Below are 22,824 nucleotides of genomic sequence, written 5' to 3' on the forward strand. Positions count from 1 at the left end.
AAATTAAAGAGAAGAAAGTACAAAACTTGCCAGCTGGAGATAGTCGTGTTAAATATTTTGCCCTTTTGTATTCTTGCATCTGTATACTTCCATCAAAAACAAAATAATCTTTGAAGTTTTGTAGAACTTCAAGAAGAAAAATTTTTAAAGGAGAAACAAAGTAATGTTTCCCTAAATTTAGAAGCAACTACAGCCAGATTATTATGGATAATTTTCATGCAGTACCCAGACAGGATGGCCATCTTCCTCCAAAAGTATTTCTGTGGAGTGAAAGTACATTTTTCTCTTGGAATTTTTCAAGATAATTAATTTTCAGCTCATACAGATGATTTAGTGGATAACCTGGCCTTGTTAAACATATATGCTGTTTCTGACCATCAACATTATAACTCATCAGACTTTTCAAAGCAAGAGCTGTTTAAATCAAAGGATTTTCATTGCAGATCCCTGACTGCTGCTGGCTAGATGTCAGAGCTTGGAAGATACTCTCTAAGTAATTGTAAAGCAGTGTTCTCCAATCAGCATACATTATTGCAGAGCAAGAACTACACTGTCAGAATTTCTATTGAGGTTTTAACCCAGCCATTTGAACTTTGAGTCATACAAATGTAAACGTCTCTACTGGATTAAAGGAATGTTACCTTATTCCTTACATAATGATTTTCAGGACAAAAATACACTATTTTGAGTTCTTGAATTACACACTGAGGATAACTGTCATTGTTTTTGTGATAGGATTTAATATCCATAAAGTGTTTCATGTTAGCCTTCATATGCAGAGTATATAACTCTTAAAGGACAGAAGAAATTGGGGGGCTTTGAATATGAGACTAAAGGAAGAGAAATACATTTGTAGTTTGGTTTGGTTAAGTCTTTTATTTTTTTATTTTGTATTCTTTTTAAGGGAGTGGGAGATGAATTCAGTAAGAAAGGAGATATAGATGTAGATATAAATATAGATAGGTATATGTATATATTTATATATATTTGTTTATATATATATTTTTTTGCCTCCAACTTTTAAGAGTAGAAGTAGGAAATCACTAAGGAATCTTCACCAACTTTCACACAAAGTTTTTATATTATTAGTAGCTGAAAAAGAAGGAAAGGCACCCTATGTTGAGATTTGGCCGTGTTACAAATAGGGAGCAAAATGTCCACTGAGACTATGCATCAGACTACTGTTAAAGCAGAAATAAAAGTTGAGGTTATCAAAATTGCTTTCAAGGACAAAATTCTATTATTCTTGTGAGAGAGCATATTTTAGTAAAAAGAGCATCAGAATAGGAACCTCCATTTTCACCCTTCTTAGGAAATAAACCAGGCAATCTGTCAGCCTCTGTATCCCTCAATTTCCATATTGTGAAATTATGAAATTGGGCTAAAGATTTTTAAAATTCCATCTGGTTTTAAATTTGATTTTTTTCTATGTGCTGGATGTTTAAAAATTAGCCAATATAAATAAAATGTGGATGTTTCAAGTAAAAACAATTTATTATAAAAATTATAATAATTTAAAAGCTATTTTAAATTCATATAAAGATTGAGGCTAATGAAGAATGTTAAATTACAAGACAGAAAAGCAATGATTAACATTACAAAAAAAATCTAAGTCATAAACATTATTGATTTTTATCCTCCCACTTTTTTGGTTTTGTTTGAATTGTAATTTCAGACTGTACTTTTAAGACTAAACATAAAAGAGCCTAATAGCTAGCAATAGATAGTTCCTAAAATTGGGCCAAATATAATTTCCTGCACATTTATAATCAAGCAGTTCTTATAATTCATATTATACTCATCAATAGACAGCTGTTGGCATATGACATCTTTCTGACTTTGCTCTCTGTGTTAAAAATTATAGTTTTTGATTTTGCAAGAAAACCTCACAGGCTGTGATTGGCAGAAAATATGGACAATTGTATAAACCAAAGTACGCTTTATTTTTTTATTTTTTATTTTTTGCGGTACGCGGGCCTCTCACTGTTGTGGCCTCTCCCCTTGCGGAGCACAGGCTCCGGACTCGCAGGCTCAGCGGCCATGGCTCACGGGCCCAGGCACTCCGCGGCATGTGGGATTTTCCCGGACCGGGGCACGAACCCCTGTCCCCTGCATCGGCAGGCGGACTCTCAACCACTGCGCCACCAGGGAAGCCCCAAAGTACACTTTAAACAGTAGAAAACACTGAGTCCTATAGGAGCTGTTAAGATCCTAGAGGTAGTCTTAATATTGTTTCTCTCCTTTATATATATATACAGATATGAGAGAGAGAGAAGAAAATATAAAAATATAAATATATATTTATATAATTTATAAGCACTGATTGATTACACTCAAAGTGAGCCTTTTTACAATGACACTAAAAAAAATACATTAATAAGTATTAGTCTTCAGAACCAAATGATTTGAGTAGCATTTCCCAAAACACAAGTATCAAAGAATTCAAGAAATGAGGCATCCATACCCTCTGAATCCAAAACTTTGGTTTCCAATCTATAGAACTTTCCCCAATGAAAACCCACTGTTGAGACTATTGTTCTGGAATCCAGTACAGTGAACTGGCGCAGTTTATACACAACTTACAGCAGAGCTCATATCACAGCTCTGAGGAGCCTTAGGCTGAGCACTTGACTCTTGCCCTAGACTGAGAACCGTGTGAGTTTAGGACTGTCACTGTGTCTGCTTCACTCACAACTTAGTGTCTCATATTTAGAAGCTCCAATATATATTCGTGAAATTGAGATAGTTCCTTGATTTTATTAGAAATATGCCCTTAAATCCAAATATCAGACGCAAGGACCCTATTCTCTCTAAGTATCCATTGTCCCTCTTTGACTTTATTTATTTTGCAAATATTTGTTGAATGGACACTGTGTTTCAAGTACCATTTAGCTTTCAGGAAGGAAAAAGATGAACCATACAGAATTCTTGGCCCATACAAATTCAGGATTCAGTGGGAAGAAAATAAACATTGATAATAGAAAAACTGTGATCATGAATGTGTAGAAAGAATTATGGCAGAGTAAAAGAAAAGAGAGGGCAACCCAGCTTCGGGTCAGGGTCAGAGACTTTCTGTTGGGGGAAACACATGAGCAGAATTTCTTTGCTTCTTTTCTACTTTAATCTCCTAAAATAACCCATAAACCCATGCTTCTCACACTTAACCTTCTGCTGACATAATTGTGCATGTGTTTTTTCCACAAAGAAAAATTTACTTTTTTTAAATCAGGGATTTTGAGAAGATAGTTAAGTTCACTTGCCAGTTATTTTGAATCAAGATTTAATAAAGAACTGCTTAACAATGATTAGTTTTTATGTCTCTATGTGAACAAGAATGTCACCTGGACATTAAAATAATTCTTATTAAATGTTGTAAAACTGGAAATGGCTTATAATAGTTTATAGTGACACAAGACAACTCCAAGTTTCTCAAGCATGTATGTGTCTATATACTGTGTGTCTTTTGCCCTATTACAGTTTTTCTCTCTTTTCTTTTCAGACAACCCCTATTCATGCATTAATGTCCACACATATTACCTCTTTCCACAAATTTATGTAACAATTTCAGGATCCTGCATGAAAGGATAATCTCTTCTTCCCTTTATAACATTTGTTATGTATCTCAGTCAGAGAATATTTACTGAGTGCCTGTTTTGTTTAAAGCACTGTGCCAGGAACAAAGAGTCATTTCAGCTCTACAGACAGGGCTGTTTTAGGCCAGAATGCAGAACATAGACTTACTGGTTATTTACGGCCAGTGTCCATTCTGAAAGCCTCAAGCCCTTGCTTTGCCAGTGGTTAAATATTTTGAATGTTGCCCCTACACAACACATAAAGAATCCCTGGGCATTTTAGATGTGACATTCATGTTACTTTCCTTGAAGCTCTACTACTGCACCTAAGAAAGAAGTTTGATTTTGTTTCACTTTTTTTCTCAGAGGTTCCCCCAGAGGAGTGTTAATTCCTGTTCTATGAATCCTTCAGGAACTGAAGGACAACATTGGAAAAGCAATTTAGGAAATATGTTGACAAACTCAAATGAAGCAGAGAATTTGGTTACTATACTTACAAGACTGACAAAGTGAAAAAAGGAATGATGGAGAGGTGTCCAAATGTGCAAGCTATTGCTTAACTTTTGAGTCATATAGATCCAAGACTGCTTGGGAGGAAAGGAGAAGAAAGGAAGTTAGAGTAAGAGAGAAAGAGAAATAAAGAGAATGCCTGCAGCTGAAAACTCAGGTTGAAATACATGATTTTAAGGTACCTTGTCTCTCATCGAAGTGTGTGGAACAAAATTTGAAGTGTTTATTCTCTGGTTTTCAATAATAATAGTGGTTAAAATTATGAACATCAGTGTCAGACAGACTCATGTTCAAATCTCATCTGCATTTAGAAGCTGAGTGTTGCAGACACTTTAATGACCTTACTGAGCATCACCTTCCACAGATCATTTTTGCATGAATTAAAGAGATAACCATTGATTATCAGTCACTTCCTGTGCTTCCTGTGTGTTAGACTTTGCTCTCTGAATTGTGTTAATTAATTGAATTATCACAACAATCCCATGTCCTCATTTTACACATGAGGAAACTGAGGCTTAGAGTTCTTCACTTTGCCTCACTCACCCATCAGATATTTTCACGCTGGTGGTCAGATCACAGTCTGAACCCCGTGTGCTATGCATACCGCTGTGTCTCGCCTGCTTCCTGCATGCTGTGCCTGGCACGTAGTAATGCTAGATAAGTAGTGTTTTATTAATAACAATTTTGAAATAGACCGATTATGCTCCCAGCATTTTATTGTAAATTACACAGCATAGAAGTGTGACAAAGTAGTAGTTGCTTTCTTCCTGGCACAAATAATATTTCATATGAGTTGAATGATACGTTTTTAATATCAGACTTCTTTTTTCTCCTATTCTATTTTGGAAGACAAAAAGGAAAACATTGTTTTCTTTACTACTTCTACATAACCCAGGCAATCGATACTGGTTTACAGAACATATTGCTATTAACTAGATTTGTCAGATGGAAGAGGGATTTAGTATATTTTCTACAGCTACAGAGCAATCTATAAAGTGGTGTCTTTGTAGTATCAAGTATTAAGAGCCCAGGTTTTCAGAATCTGTTCTGTGAAGTGGTGAAAGTCTCTTCATCTGCCTAAGCTTCAGGCTTCTCATATGTAAAGTGTAGAGTAAGTTCAAATACAAATTACACTTCTAGCTCTAAGGTCAATAATCCTGTAATTTTGTAGGTAAAGTTCTAGGAAGGAATATTACATGTACTTCAATAGGATAATTCGGGTTATCCAAATATAGAATCATCTACCTTTTAAAGTAATCAGATCCATATCATTAGAAATATGCTAAAGAATTCCCTGCCAGAGGTGATTTAGAAGGTACAAACTGTGTTGAGTTGAAAGGTAAGCTACATTAGTTCTTCAAGACAGTTTGTTTCTGACCCCAAGTTTCTTAACTTGCTTGTATAAGCTAAATGCATATACAGTCAGAGGAACCTTAAGAAAGGACTAACAGAGCTTATATTCAGGTTTCTTAATCTCAGGGCAAAACAAAACAAAACAACATCCCTAAGTAGACTGAAACCAGGGGTCCAATTACTCTGTGAATTCTGGCAGCAAAGCAATAAGACAATAAACCCAAACACCTGCTGTGTGTTTATGTAAATCAAGTTTAGGCAGGATTATTTCTCTAAAATGTCCCAGGTAATTGTCGGTCAATAATTCCAGCTTTATTGATAACTAATGTAAATTTGATCAGCGTTTCTTAAAATGTAGTCCTTAGGCTGTCTGCATTAGAATCGCCTTATTAAAACTGCAGATCCCTGGGCCTCCCAAGATTTTGAATCAGAATCAGTCTCTTTGTCTATATGACTGGCTGGTTGTCTCGCTTTTCAAACAAGCTTCTTTGTCAGAGGTTTTCAAACATTTTTGACCAAAGTGCATAATGAGTGATATATTTTAGGTCAATGTCTCATTTTAACGATGGGCTTGTAGTAGCCACACTAATTATAAAAGGTCATATATGATTAAAACCAAAAACTACAAAGATCATTCAACCAAAAAGAATATTGAGATGACTTTATAAATTTATAAATTTGCTTAACGTTTACGGAAAATCTAAGAAATCCCAGTCTTTGTGATAATGGATGTTAGCCATCTCACTTTTTTAAGATGAAAAGAAAAATCTTTTTTTTTTTTTTTTTCCAATACGCGGGCCTCTCACCGTTGCGGCCTCTCCCCTTGCGGAGCACAGGCTCCAGACGCGCAGGCTCAGCGACCATGGCTCACGGGCCCAGCCGCTCCGCGGCATATGGAATCTTCCCAGACCGGGGCACGAACCCGCATCCCCTGCATCGGCAGGCGGACTCTCAACCACTGTGCCACCAGGGAAGCCCAGAAAAATCTTTTTATAACTAAAATAATTCTCTCTTTAATTGTCAGAATTATTATTATGGAAGTGAAAAATGTTCCAATTTTTCTTAATCTGAAAACCAATATCTCATTTTGCAGTTGCTAAAATTTGTGGGCTATTATGGTATTTTAACACATTGTTTCTTTTGCTATGAGTCAGTCAACTGACTTGTTACATTTATTTTTAATTTTTTTGTTATTTTTTTGCATGTAGGTTCATTTTTTTTCAGAGGCTATTTCAATTCCAAGTCTGTCCCAAAGTTAAGATGGGGATTATGAGAGGTAAATAGGAGGAGGCCACTGCCATCTAGGAAATAAAGAAGCTTAGAAACATGACCCGTCAAAGTCCCTTTCAACTCAAAAATTCAGTCATTTTCTGATGTAGGTGCATTCAGGTCTTCCAATGAGCACACCACTTTCCAAAGAGTGAGGTAATCAAGGGCATTATAATGCCCAACCTATATTTGATGTAATTGTTCTCTACAGTACAAACAAATTACCTCTAAAACTCAGTTACACTTCACAGATCTTATTTTGCTCGTAAAACCACTGGCCTCACCCACATCATCCCACACCTCAAGCTTCATACTACCTAAGATGACATATAATTATTTTGCACAGTCAGGCCTGGTCCATCTCAATCGTGCCCCACCCCACCCCATAGAGATGGACTCACTTGACAACATAAATTCACACTCATACTCAAATGAACAAATTCTAAAAAATATCCCTCACCACCTTGTTTGTTTTCTTCTAGTACAGATGGTTTCTTTCTTACAAATATTTCTGGAACACGTGCTAGATGAGAAATAAATAGTATTATTAAGAGATGTGAGGAAATGATAGATTACTTTGCTGACCTCTGAAAAAATGACATGATTGAGAAAATAAGACATCCAGAAACAAATTCCCTAAAATATATGGGAGTATGATGTTGGGCACAGATTAAACTCATAATAAATTTGCTATTAGGTGAGGATGCAGCATGAGCAGGGATTGAGAAATGCTGTGACATGTTTGGGGACAAAAGGGGAGCTTGGTTTGGAGAGAGTATTATTTGGGAAGATGAGTTTGGATAGATGAGATGGAATTAAATCATGGACCCCTTGATTGCCAGATCAAGTGGTTTAACTGAGTGTGATAAGAGATTGCCTTCAGTTCTTGAATGGAAAACTACATTACTGGAATTTGGGGCAGATTGGTCTAGTAACATTCCAAAAGAACAAAGTAATAATTGAGACCTTCCTGAGGATGGGGACTAAAGTCAAGCATTTCTGTTGTTGAATGCACTAAATATTGATGGTAATGGCAGTAGGACAGTGGGTGAAATGAGGTGAGTGTGGGGTAAAACTGCATTGGACAAAATGTGCCAGGATTCCCATGTTACTGGAAGTCAAAATCCCTGATTTTTTTTTTTTAATTTAGTTCAGATTCCATTGTATAAATTTGTTTTTAAGGGTGAAAATTTTATTAGTTTCTATTATAATAGCTCTCAAATTTGCCATGAAAAAAATTACCCAAATGGATTGTTACTTTATTTCTAAAAAAAAAAAAAAAACCTGAAATTTACTGGAGAATGTTGCTTGTTGAATTCATGTAAATTTATTTTCTATCTTTTAGAAAAAGCACGTTTTGTTCAGTTCCTAGCAGAACAGCAAAGACAAGAAGGAGTGTTTGCAGAGGTGGGAGGTGTAGACTTGGGGCAGATACCCCTGCACTCAGCCCAAGTCTCCTGTAGAATTGCACTAAAGAAAAATACTAGCAGATGTTTTCCTATTTCTCAAGACAGGTCCTAAGTTCAGGTGTCAGTAGATGAAATCTGATCATTGCAGTTTTTTCTTCCTTCCTCCCTTCCTTCTTTCCTTCCTATCTTTTTCTTTCTTTTCTAAATGTGAGTTTCTCTTTGATATAATGCTTTGGGTGAACTGGGGAAGAAAACAAAACAGAAATTCTTCACAAAGACTTAATAATTTCCCACTAAATATAAAAGTTATTTTTTTTTAAATTCAAGCATGCTTCAGTTCATAATCAAAAGTCAGATACTTAATGAAGTAAATTGGCTGATAGAGACTTTCACTCTGTAAGCCTCCCATTTTTCTTGATAATGATAAGAAATAGTGGAAACTGTCATGCAACTTGACTAACTAGAAATTACCAGTTGTGTGTTGGCTACTTAAAAAATTAATCTTTCCCTCAAGCTAATTTCTGATAATTAACCAAAATATCCAGGAGTGCCAAGACAAATTAAGCATGTAAGGTAGTATTTTATAACCTCCTTTGGAAAGGATAGCTCAGCTCAGTAGTCCCTATGGTCTGGCCATATTTAATGTAGGTAACCATTTAAAAAATGCTGGAGTATCACTCTATTTAAAGTATACTTTATGAGGGCTATTTTGAAGGCAGTAGAGCTGAGGGAGGGAGGGAATTAGTAATAGCTACAGAAGAAAGAGGCCCTTTATTTAGTTGGCTTGTATTTCTCTCATAGTCTTTGTCACTCAGCCTAAGTTAAGCACACAGGTTGTATTTCTCTGGAAAGAACCAGCAGGGCAAGGAGGCAGCTGCACTATAGGTCTCTGTCTGATTTTAGAGCTGGCAGCAGCCTGACTGCCAGCAGAGAGAGTCCAGGGAGCAGATAACCCTCAGAGAAGTACAGACAAAGCAGTACTTTGCAAATCCATTCTGTTTCCCTTTCATTTCTCCTCTGTGTGTGTGTGTGTGTGTGTGTGTGTGTGTGTTGGTTTAAGTTTCACTGAACACTGATTGACTCAAAACACTCATAGGTTGGCTTATAAAACAGCCATGAAAAAGATTTCCAGAAAAAACATATCACTCTGGAATGTTCTAAAAATGTGTAATATTCTATCTCAAAAATCATCAAAATTCTTTTTTCTCCATCATAATTAATATAACATAGGACCTTCCTTCACACAGGGAAAATAACTGTTATACAAGAACAGTTTTACTTATACAAAAACCCTGACATTCTTAGTGTGTTTTTTTTCATGTCCTAGGAAGACTACTAAATGTTCAAATGATATTTAGTAGTCTAGAGATGATATTACCTGTGCCCATTTGTTTTATGTTTGTAAAGTACTTCTATTTTACAAAGCAGGATGATGTTAGTTTTCCAATTTTACTTGTTACATATATTTGTTTATTCATTTTTAGCTCCTGAACACCTTTCATACTCCAAAAGCAGCTTAGAATTGATTCACTTTTCATGTTACACTTGCGGAAAATGCTTTTTGACCTGTAGTTATGATTATTTTCAAATGTATCAATGCCTATTGTCTGTGAATGTTAAAGCTGGCCCCCTCGCACAAACCTTTGAGAGTCTTTAAGCCAGACAGGAACTTCAGTGTTCCTCAGGCAGTCCTTGGGTATCCAGCCACAGACCTCCTGCAGCATTTCCATTATTTTTTTCAATCCCTTTCAGTCCTGGTAAATCCCTACCTCCTCAGGTGAGCATTTGTCTTACTTTGAAAGAATGTACTACCCTCATAATGTGGTTATTTATAAAGGCCCATCACTTTACAATTGTGATTTCTCTGATTAACAAATGCAAATCACAATATCAGTGGGCTTTAATATCTAAAGTTTCAAAAACAGTTCTCTTAAATCACAGAGATTTGTAGTACCTCCAGGAGATTTTATAATACTTTCAATATAAAGTGCTCAAAAAAAAAGCCAGTAAGTACAACTGTATGGGAAAATGGTTTGGTTACCATTGACAAGGTTTTATTGCCTACTTCCAATCTCATTCTTGCCAGAAATTAAAACAAAAGTCATTGTCAAATAAGAGTAAACAATTATATCTCTTATTTTTCAAGGTCAATAAGTGAGAATTATTTTATTTCATTAAGAATATTTAGTAAGTCATCTGGAAACTGTGTAACTATTAAACTAAACATATACCAAGTATAGTTTTACAAGTAATAGTAAGTTATTTAAATCTGTGGTATGTTTATTTGTAAATAGTTTCTCCCAATGAAAATATGTGGTTATTTCGTTTATCTAGAAACCTTTTAAAGACTTCAATCCATGTTAAACACACAATATTTACAAAGCGGCATTTATAATATCTTTCTTTAAAAGCCTTATGTGTACAAGAGAGATGACAAAAATTTTAGTAATATTTAGGTCAGTTTTCTTATTTGGAAGATTTAGAACTAGCATCTAGGTAGGTAGCACTGGATTCTTTTCTTTGTGCCACATTTATATTTGTCCTCAATCTTCTCAGCCCCTCTCCTTATTTTCTTCTGTCCCTAACCTCATTTCCCAGATAATTTGTCCCCTTGCTGTCTGTGAAAGCTCAGTTAGGTGTTTTGAAGTCAAGGCAAGAACCACCTCTTCTATCAATGGAAGACTCTTTTGGAGGCAATGTACGATTTTTCTTTTTCTTCCCCTTCTCTCCTTGCCTTCCATCTCTGGGGGTTATATGACTTGTATGGAAGCAAAGCTTGGAATGTGGTGGTATGTTAAGAAGTATCACCAAGTGCAAATCTGTGAGCACTATTTTGTTCTCAGATATTATCTATGTGAATTTCATTTCAGGATTCATATTACTTTCTGCCTTTCCCTCGTTGCAGTGAGGTTTCATGTAGGCTTGTGTCTATTTATTTATTTATTTATTTATTTATTTATTGCGGTACACGAGCCTCTCACTGTTGTGGCCTCTCCCGTTGCGGAGCACAGGCTCCGGACGCACAGGCTCAGCAGCCATAGCTCACCGCTCTGCGGCATGTGGGATCTTCCCGGACCGGGGCACGAACCTGCGTCCCCTGCATCGGCAGGCGGACTCTCAACCACTGCGCCACCAGGGAAGCCCTGTGTCTATTAAGCAGCCTAAATCTCAGGCGTCTCCTCTTCCCAGCCCTCTCCTCCTCTGGCAGGTCATCTGATCAGGTGTTTATTTATTTATTTTATTATTTTTTAACATCTTTATTGGAGTATAATTGCTTTACAATGGTGTGTTAGTTTCTGCTTTATAACAAAGTGAATCAACTCTACGTATACATATATCCCCATATCTCCTCCGTCTTGCATCTCCCTCCCTCCCTCCCTATCCCACCCCTCTAGGTGGTCACAAAGCACTGAGCTGATCTCCCTGTGCTATATGGGAGATCTATTTTACATTTGGTATGAACAATTATCTTTTCCTTTTCAAACACCCATGTTGGCCATTTTGAAATGAAAATCATTTGGTACTTAAATAGCATGGTGGAGACCATTGCATATATGCTGATGTATATATACTGATGTAGAGATGCACATACCCTATCTTCATATAAATTTAAAACTTTCCAGCTGGCTATTTTTTTCCTACATACTCTGAATTTTCTTTGCTGCTTGGCCATATTTCATGAGTATAATTCAAAAAGCCATTATAATGTTGCAGTGAACTAAATATTATACATATATGTGGTCCAATATGAGTTCATAGGGTCCTGACTCTCTTATCCTACAGTTACATAGGAAAATGTCTTATAAATTAATCAGGACCTATCAATATCCAGGAGAACTGGTTTTCAATCCTCACTCTGCTTCCACATGTTGTGTGACCTTGGGTACCAGACTTTCCCTTTCTGAGCCTTAATTTCCTCATCCATAAAATAAAATGATTATATGTCACTAATTATTTTTCAAATACTTTTTCCATGATAAAAATTACATTCCATGGTAAGAATTATTTCAACCCTCATACAGTATAATCTTAGCATGGTGTTTGATAGCCCATACAGTCAGAAGAATATAAACATGTCATGTTTTGTACAAGTTTTGTATTAGTGCTGTGATTTAGTGGAAAAGTATCATTTGGTTCAAATTTACCTGTGATCAAATCTTTATTTAGCTATATGATCTCAGGCAAATTTTTAAACTTTCTGAGCTTTGATTTCATCATTTGCAAAAAAAAAAAAAAGGAATAACATTTTTAAAGTTATTGTGAGGAAATTTAAATGTAACTATCACATCATCTGGTGATTTTTGGCATTTGATAAATGATCATATACTTCTTTTGTATTAGCAATATCTTTAATAAAATATATCAGTAACTAATTAATATACTACATGTGAATGTTGTCAAAAATTCAAGCTATTTTTTCGCTCTTTGCTAAATAATAAAGACCCAGTTTTCATTGAAATGAAATAAAGGGATGGCAATGAAAAGTTCATCTTGAATAGGACAAAAGAAATTAATTATTGTCTCTGGATATTAATAAAAGTAATTTTATTTTTAAACACAACCACAGAACAAACCATGTCTAAAATTTGGGACTTTTCAAGTTAATAACAGTGTTCATGGGTGAAGAAAGATTAGTGAGTCATCGTATAGACTGAATGAATGATCCTTTCAAAAGTATTTTGGGGCTACCTGAATTTTTGCCAAATAAGGAAAGGCTAAAGATGAGAATAGATAATGAGAAGATTGATGTTATAAAGTTCAATACTGGTTGACTAGCTCAATCATAGATGAAAAGTGGATTGACGTTTGCAGTGCAATCTGATAGTAGAAAATGTATTATTTTCTAAATCACACCAGAAACTTTCATCACTCTCAAATATCACTCCTCTGGCATGTACGATATTGCAGACAATATCATAAAATCTAGAATTCCACTATTTTATTCTCATTGCCTAATATTGTTGCTTATTTTTCACTCATATGTGTTTTGATGTCCAATTAAATCAAAAAAACCTTTGAAGTTGGGGACTATGTATTATTACTTTTGTATCTCTCCCAGTATCTGGTCACAAACATGCATTAAATGTATTACGCTCTTCACTACTTGTTGGACCAGATTTTTTCAGTAGTGAATATACATTCCTCATAAACTGCTTCATGTGTTACATTATAGCAAGTTTTCATTCACAACCTTCAGTCTGAAGGTGTTTATTTTCCTATACACTGATATGGCATCATGGCCCGGACCCTGAGAATATGTTGGGACCTTGCCATTAAAGAGAATTGTTGCCACAGTGATATTAATAGTCTCAACAACTGTACTTCTAGTTTCTTTTCCCTTTGTTGGGCTATTAGACCAACAGTGTTAATAGTTTTGGGGAATAAGGAAACTTCTTGTTTCTTTGTTTCCTTGTATAGAAGCTAAAGATGCTTCTGCTTTCCGATAATACAGGGTGTCTGTATTCACTTTACATCTTACAAGTCTCACATAAAATAACATTAGGCATAGAAGTATTCAACATGACTGTTTACATTAGACCTTTCTGGTAACAAAACACACTTTTTCTTAAGTATAGGGTTAATAATTCAAAGTCATAATAATCTGCAACTCACAAGATCCTTATTAAAACTAAGATGTTACAACTAACTTTTTTTTTTTTCCTGTGAAGAGCATATTTAGCTACTAGCACAAGCATGGGATTTCCTTTTATGCTTAACAGAATTTAGTCTAGGCAACAGATACTGACTGACACAAAATGAAGCAAAACATGAACATTAAGAATTGCTCCTAACTTCAGTATTCATATTTTGTTTTCTCTAATGGATTCTGAAGAGAAGAAAAGATAAGGCTGGTAAAGAAAAAATAAATGGTGTATCATACTCACTCAGAAACAAATGATGCATTCATTATTGAGCAAGGGAAAAAAAAACACTTCTAATAATTATAATTAAACTGGCTATTTTTTAAAATTCCTAAAAGTTGTTTCAAACTGTTCAATAATTTTTAAATTCTTAAAAATGGAATCAATTTTGGTTAATTTTGTGTAGACAAAATATAAATTTTGTCAGAATATTTATTTACCTATGGTTCTGTTTGTTTGTTTATTTATAATCATGAAAGATTAAGAGAAAAGTAAAGCTCCAATGGTTGGGATACATTAACCCTCCCCCCATACCACATTTTCCTATTTGTAGATTACTGTTAATACCATCATCGTCAAATACCAAGATCAATAATTTATTTGTGAAGCATTTAAAAACCACCAGAAAGTGTTGTATCATTTGAAGTCTTTATTGACAGTAGATTATTGGTGAGAAACACATTTCATTTTTGTATGCCAAGATTTATGACAGATTTAGTTACAGGGAAAATGAATTTGATGGATAACACAGGAGGCTTCTAACTGAATGGAAAAATATCACAATTTTTCATAATATTACTGTCTCACATTGAACTATCTGCTGCCTTGCTGCCCAAGGTCAAAGTAAATATTTTATTAGAAATCAAATCAATTTTAGACAATTAAAAGCCCATATTCTATCACTGAATAAAGTACAAGCTCTTCAAAGATCTTCTTTTAAATTAATAGAATATATCAGTTTATGTATTATAATACAGCATCCAAGAATAATAAAGGATTCAGTTTTCACCCTTCTTCTTAACCTTTCTCCTTTATGTGAAGTCCTCCGATGCCAGTGTTGGTCTGATATGAAAATGCTTTGTGCACTATGTCCCTGAGGTTTTCTTTTTTTTAAATGTTGCCCTTACTCATTTTTTTTTTTTTTTTTGGCCCAGTGTAGAGATAGTCAGAATTCATAACTTTTACACTTTAGAGTACCATTCACCTTTGTGGGCCGGGCTCTGTTCTGTTTCTATTGCAGGGGCAGAGGAGCACAGGGGAGAGAGGAGAGGGAACACTGGATGCATGTGTCATTCTCTAGTTCTTTTTCCCTTTTCATGTGACTCTGTCCTTAGGAGTGTTCACAAGTCTGCAGCAAACTCTCCCACCTACGACTTCTCTCCCAGTTTTTGTTCACTTCTCTCCTCCATCCCACTTTTTCTGGCAGGTCTACTTATGCTCTGGGTTTTCTTTCAAGAGAGCCTCCATCACTTTCTTACCCATAGGAGATAGAATCCTAATGCCTTTCAAGCCCAACACCCAGGTTTGATTTGATCTTCAGAACAAAGCTATCATCTCTACCCAAACTCCTAATTTGGGAATCCCTTTTCAGATTTCCTCCTTTTCCAATTAATTAACAGAATAACCCTAACTCTTTGCAAATTATGTATGGCCTGCTACATTATGTGTAAAATGCCATTAAGGATGTCAGGATTTCTTTTATTTTTCAGCTACTTTACTAATTTCCTTCACATTTAACAGTAACTTCTCTGTCCACTCTTTTTTGTGTGCGTCATTTCTTTTACTGTCCTTCATATTTCCAAGGTGGGAGGAACACTTGAGTCTAGGTGTGATAGCACCTAGAACATTCCTGCAGAATTAAAGAGGAATTTAGAGACTTTCTGTATTATTGATTTTTATTTATTTATTTATTTATTTTTGGCTGCGTTGGGTCTTTGTTGCTGCATGCGGGCTTTCTCTAGTGCGCTGAGCGGGGGCTACTCTTCCTTGTGGTGCGTGGGCTTCTCATCACAGTGGCTTCTCTTATTGCAGAGCATGGGCTCTAGGCACGCGGGCTTCAGTACTTATGGCATGTGGGCTCAGTAGTTGTAACATGTGGGCTCTAGAGCTCGGGCTCCGTAGTTGTGGTACATGGGCTTGGTTGCTCCACAGAATGTGGAATCTTCCTGGAGCAGGGCTTGAACCCGTGTCCTCTGCATTGGCAGGCAGATTCTTAACCACTGTGCCACCAGGGAAGTCCTGTATTATTGATTTTTAAGGAGTTAAAGATTTGAAGAAAAATATTTCAGTGTTTTAAGCATTAAACATTGATTGCAGTTGGGAACTTCCAGCTATACAACATGTTCTTCTCACAAAATTCAATTTATCATTTATAGGAAAGCAGTTAACAACATGCCTCTACATTCGTCTAGACATCTCTTGCCTCTTCCTGAGATCAAGGAAGTAGCACAGGGGGTCCGTTTTCTAGCTTAATTTGCTCTCTGACTACTTCTATACAAGAAATCAAGTTAGTATTACACTGGCCAAAGAATTTGGATAAATATTGTCAAGTTATTATATACACATACATCTGTATACATATACATGTATCTTCATCTATCTAATCTATAATGTAGTTTTCTTTTTAATAGAAAAGGGAAAATGTATCAACTTTAAACTGTTCTTAGTATAAACCGAAGGATTTCTGGTATTCATTGGAGAAAGATGAAAATCAATCTTCCCCCAATTTAAGAGGGAATGGTAATTTGTTTTAAAGTCAATGCATGGGTTGCCATCTAACTTTCAAATCAACTATGCTATTTGTTTAACAAAGAGCTAACTTAACTTATGAGATGTTCAAAAATCCATCTGCTTTCACTGATTATCATCCAAATTCTCAGTGAATTTACATTTTCCAAAATAAAAGGAAAGCAAACTTACTAGGGTTGGATCTTTAAAAAATATATATAACTGGAAATATTTCATACTCAGAAAAATACTATAATTGTACATTTGCATGATCATTGATAGCTTCGTTTTTCATCAGATTTTATTGCAAGCAGTGTAGGAGAGATTTATTAACCCCTAAAATGTTAACATATTTTTGTTTCTAAATGTATGCGGCCTAGTACAAATCAAGTGGCCATAATCAGTATGCATTTCTTGTAGAATGCAGACATAAGTGACATTTTGAAATATTTTAATTGCGTGTTCAGAAGTGCTAGTGGATATGCCAAAGTGAGAATAAGATCCTGAAACTAATTAATGTGGCTTCATTTATCAAGAGCACTAGAGCTGTTATAAATACTAATAATAGCATTGTAACAGTGTATTTCCGTTTGTCTGTTGACACTCTATGCTGTCAGAGTGCCCCATGCCATTGAGTCGAAGAAAGTCTTTGTGTAGATTTAACAAAAAGCATTCCACATTGTTTTATAATAAATTCATGAGACTGCCTACACTTCTAAGGCTTCTTACACTAATAAGTAGTGATCTTACACTAGTATCTATGGTACTGAGATTGATGGACTTGAAAGAAACAATTGTGTTCATTGCTTACAGAGCTGGAGCAATAAAGGAATCAGTAAAACACATTCTACATTCAAATACGTTAATTTTTAAAAATATATAAAATACAAAAACAATCACATGACTTCTGTGCAGGAGGTAAAGGTGAGCTGAGGGGAGGTATCAACATGCAAGGGTTAGTTTTAATATAAAGTCTTGCTTCATAAATAGTGACTACACTGAAACAGAAAAGTCTTCAAAATGGTATTCCTGGATAAAGGCCAGCCTTCATTTCTCATCTTTAAATATCTGGGAATCTTTGCCAGGGGAATGTTTGTCTACCACTACAGTTGTGAGTACGTATGGAAAGAGCACTAGATTAGGAATTCTAGATTTGGTCTTGAATCTTTTATTCCTTGGAAAACTTTTTTTTCATCAACCTTTATTTCTCAGGTCTTCAGTTTCTTCATATATAAACATAAGGGAGTTGAATTCACAAACGTTATAGGTCTTTTCAACTAGCTCTAAAAGGCTGTGATTTTGGACTCATTAATATAGGATGATAGGTGTCCCAAAGAAAGAATGCAGTGAGAGCAAAACTTACTAGTTAGAATTATATCCAAGAGAAAATTGCCTGCTAATGTGTAATTCTAAAAATTATTTGTGGGTTCTTATCAGTCACATCTAAAGGCAACCAGTTTACTTCTTTCTATGGCAATGAAATTTCCAAGTTAAGTACAGAGATCTCCACGGGCAATAAAATAATCCAAGTAAAATGTGGCAAAGGAATATTAAATCCAAATAAAACTCTCATATTAGAAAAAGAAAGAAAGCCAACCATGAGGAAGGTAAATATGTGTGAAGAGAAATTCCCCTCAAATTTGAACTACATTTATCATCTGGGGCAAAGGCTAGATTAGTAGCACCATTAAAGGAAAGTAAGGACACGTTCCTTCATTGTTTTATATGTTCTCTTGCTGAAAAGCTTCATTTGTCTTTGTTTTGAGCCCCAAGTACAGCTAAGTACTTTTTTAAATTTATGTTTGGATTCCTCTTCAGGAAGCTTTATAAATCATCACCCTCATTATTTCAACAAATATTATTCTATGCTAGTTTGGTTATACAGCAGGCCTTAATTTTAGTTATTTTAACAAGTAAAATGGAAAGAACATGGGATAGGAAAGAGGAATGCTTTGGGTTTTAGTGGTAACCATGCAATCAACTTACAAGCTTTGTGACCTTGGACAATTAGTCTCTGATATTCAGTATTCCCATTTGAAAATTTAGTTAAATCCATAACTTCATGAATTATATTAGGGTGAGATGAAAAACTGTACACGAAACAGGTATCATAGTGCCTATCATCAATTCTTCATCAAATCTTCATCAGTTCTCAGCTGATTTTCCTTCAATTTACTCATTCTCACATTGAAATAAACACGATTCTCAATTCTTGGAATCTGTAAACTTGTGATTTACTCCTGGCTTTGCTGAAGGATGTGTGACCTTGAGCAAACCACTGTCTTTTTGCTCTTATCTCTTTTTTGTCTTTTGTTCTTATCTGTAAAAGGAAGATCTGAGCACTATAATCTTAAATACTCTACCACCCTTTCATTTAATTTTATTTCTTCTGGGCTTTGTAGTTTTAAAAGAACAACAACAACAAAAAATAGATGTATTACTATTTCCTGATTCAGCAATAAAGTACAATAGTTTTCTATGCAACATGTCATAATCCAAGAATATACTAATTATTGTGACCTTCTTAAATCAAAGCCTTGTCCTATGTGAGAATCACCTTGAAAAGCATCCTAATTTCCACCTGGAATTGTTAAGAGACTTGAGATGGGTATTTTTAATCTTTCTTAAAAACAAGGAAAATTTAATCCACATTTAGACTTTTTTTTTTTAAGTTGAAATTTTCTTCCTATCAATTTCTATTGAGTTGTAGATATCTAGGTTTAAGTTTCTTTTGGCCTGCTGTTGATTTCTCCTTGTCTTCTAAATGACAGCTACTGATTACATTAATATTCAGATCTCTGTCCTGTCTTCCCAAAAGGTCACTTTTTGTCTTTTTAAAAAATTAAGCTCTTGTATTCCTGAGAAGAGAATTATTATATCCCATGAAAATAGATTGTAGATAGAAGGGCCTTTCTTAAAGCACACAAACAAACAAAACACTCTCTCTTTAGATTATCAAATGATTCACTGTTATATAGGTATTATAACAAATCTGCAAAGCAAAACCCATGAGAAATACATAGACAATCCCTATTTCACTTGACCCCTGCCAAAAAAAATAATGACTATTATATCATTATGAAGAAATGGTTGAACAATGACAAAGGTGATCTTTACACAACTCAACTTTTCTTACTTAAAATTTAAAAATATTCTAATATATTCAGAATGCACTTGAAAATATCTTTGTCTTTGGGCATAATATTCTACAGTCCATTGTGATAGGTCACACTTACATGAAAATTACAGTATCATAGGTTATAGATTAGAGAGAGTGACTTTATAATTTTATGATTTTTTCTTTTCCTTTATGATTTTATGATGGAGAAGCTAATCAATGTTATTCTTATACCATACTCCAAAGTCTTCCACTTTTCCAACTCACAGGGAAAAGTGAACAAAAAACAAGAGCAACAAAACAAAACTTTATGCAAGGATAAGAATTCTTTAATTAATAAATGAATGTACTACTCATCATTTTGCCTGCTTACCTTACCTGAATATCATGTAATTAACTTACAAATCACTTGAAAGTTAGAAGTTAGATGAAGGTAATAAATTGTATCTATTTTGTCCCAAATGTCCACTTGAAAATCCTTTCTTTTTCTGATTTACCTATTCCTGATATGTCTTTTCTGTAAGGGCACCTGGCTAATACCTTAAAAGTTTCTAAGTATGGCTGTCAGATTAGCTCCATGAACCCCATTTAGTAGTTGGTGGGTACTATTTATAGTACCTCTGGGGAATTTTGTCACTAGTATTTCTCAAATTATGTCACATAGTTTAAAATCATGAGAATGACTCATAAAAATAGCATTTTCTTTCTTTTCCAGATATGCATATAAGATTAAAAGATAAATAGTCTGAATAATTCAATTCTTTTATATTTTAGAAATATCTGGAAGCATGGTAGTACCATAGGAACATGTTTTAGTTTAAATATTAGCTGGAATATGAAGCAACAAAATAAAATATCAATGCAGGATTATAGACTAACCTAGGAAATAATTCTCATAATAGGCAGTTTAGGAGTATGTGCCAGGGAGGAAGGAACATAATGCCCCAGGTACATCAGGGGATATTTAATGTCCAGGGAGGGCATTGTATTGCAAATGGTGGGCATTCACTTGGTCACTGTCAGGATGAGACTGAGCTAGAGCAGAAATGTAAATTATTTTAAAGCCAGATTTGGTGCTTTGAAAACATGTTATCCCCTGAGAAGCACATAAATGTGTTTGCATGAAAATATCCATTCATAAAAATTGTGTGTTTCTCCCGGTTTAGCCATATGAATCACCACATGAGAAAGGAATATTAAAACATTAATCATTGTGGTAAACAGATGGAAACTTCATGATAATAACAGGTGATAAAAAAGGAATGCATTTTTTGGAAATCACATTATTTTGGCATGTTTATGCCCACAGGTGTATCAAAGCCACTACATTTTCCTACATGGTAAAATATTGATAATAATTAGATTCAGACTATTGAAATATGTTTAGATAGATAGATAGATAGAATTATCACCTACATACTCTGAGTTATAAATAGTTGTAAACACTATAATATGAATGAAATTTAAACAGAATTCTCAGAATATGAGAAACCCAACATTTTCCATATGCACTGTCATATTCCATTCTTTTTCTAATTTTCATATTTCATTAGCATTTAGTACACAGGCCTTGGGATTTTTTAAAAAGAAATATAAATATATTCAATTTTGGTATTTGTGAACTATTTATCATTTAATTTACCATCAAGGCCTACTTAATTTTGTTTAAGACACTAAATTAATTTAAATCCCACCTCTTTTACTTTTGATATGCAAATATTTTTACTTTGATGTGTAGCAATACAAATTGAAGATTGCAACATGAACCGCTAATGCTAATTTGATTACTTCTGTATTAGTGTTGAGTGCTACAAAAATAGCAAGAGATTGTTTAAAAAATGAAACTGGGAATGGAAGAACTCTTTCTCTGTAGGCCCTCTGCAGTGATGGTAGTATTAATGCATGTACATTAATGCTTGATGATTCTCATAGAACCATGAATGCAATTTTAAAGGCAAATAATTTAGGATTTTTAGAAAACCTGACAGCTTGATTTTTTAAAGATTTGAGTTCATCAAAAAGTCCTCACTGTACTTTTTAATAACTCAGAGAGTTTGAGTCTATTTAAAATATTTATTGGAGGTGATTTAGACCATGATTTATTTTTAGCAGTGAAGCTGTTTATCAAATATAGTGAAGACAAGGTGCCTGAATTGTGAATTCAGTACTTTTTGGATGTAAGTGAATTGGGCTTTTTAAAAAAGAATGAGCCTTTTAAAAAGATCTATTTAATTGATCTATTTGATAAAGTTGAGGAGATCGCTAATGACCTGTAACAAAAAGGATGATATAAATATCTGCTGCAACTCAAGCTAAGACAAATATACCTGTTGAAAAATATAACTGTGGAAAAACAATTTTCCCCCTTTTTAAATAGTACTTGAAAATGGTATCTCACCATGTTGAAAAAGAAATATATGCATATTATATATATTTTTATATATTATCTATCTATCTATATATATATACATGATCTTATAGATCTTCCAGTGGTAGAGCTGCAGTAATATCTGCCACCTGTAGTGTGCCTGCAGCGTGCATGTTGCTTGTCTGTTAATCAATGAAATGTCTGTGTATGTCTGTCTGTAATTTGCGTTATGCCTGAAAGTCTCTATGCTCGTTAACCTTTTACAGGTGCCGCGCCATTCCAAGGAAATGCAGGTACTAAAAGAATGGGCAGTACTTATAAAGGCACAGCACACTTTGAGCTCCACCCTCTCCTCCTGCCTACCCTCAGGCAATGTTTTGGAGTTAGATATTTGTGACCAAGCTAAGGAAGTACAACAGAGGAGTAGCTAATGATTGAATGAGGGCCATGTATATTTCCCACATATTACCCATCATCTGACTAAAGAAAAATAAAAGATTTAGTATAAAAAAGAGATGGAGAGAGATTGAGTGAGATGGATGAATCATTACTTTATCAAATTATCAAAAGTTTTTCCTCAAGATGTGACTAGAAATATGTTTTGGATGTGTGCACATACTATTGGTTTTCTTAAAAGATTCTCAATAGTGTATGCGGTATGTGAAAATATAATACAGAGATTAACTATGTTAGGATATCGATGAATAGAGATTAATAGGCTGATGGATCATAAAATGAATTACATTAAGGTTAAATACTGAACACTGGTTGGTTCATTCTCTTTAAAATTGTAATAGAATTTTTATGTAATGTAGTCTTTAAATAAGATCAAGCATTCACCTATTCCACACTTGTG

The 22,824-nt window shown here is 34.5% G+C and overlaps 1 protein-coding gene across 6 annotated transcripts in view; it reads left to right on the top strand.

Moving 5' to 3' along the window:
* PCDH7 (protocadherin 7) overlaps window positions 1-22,824 on the top strand; it is a 407,976-nt gene that overhangs the window by 232,460 nt on the left and 152,692 nt on the right. The window contains exon 3 of one of the 6 annotated variants that reach the window (XM_060299226.1): window positions 22,235-22,261. The exons of the other annotated variants lie outside the window; for them this stretch is intronic. Within the exon in view, the coding sequence (XP_060155209.1) occupies window positions 22,235-22,261 (27 nt within the window). The remainder of the gene's footprint in view (window positions 1-22,234; window positions 22,262-22,824) is intronic. 6 annotated transcript variants of the gene reach the window in all.

This window comes from Globicephala melas, chromosome 5 (genome assembly GCF_963455315.2).
Source record: "Globicephala melas chromosome 5, mGloMel1.2, whole genome shotgun sequence".
Lineage (NCBI taxonomy): Eukaryota > Metazoa > Chordata > Mammalia > Artiodactyla > Delphinidae > Globicephala > Globicephala melas.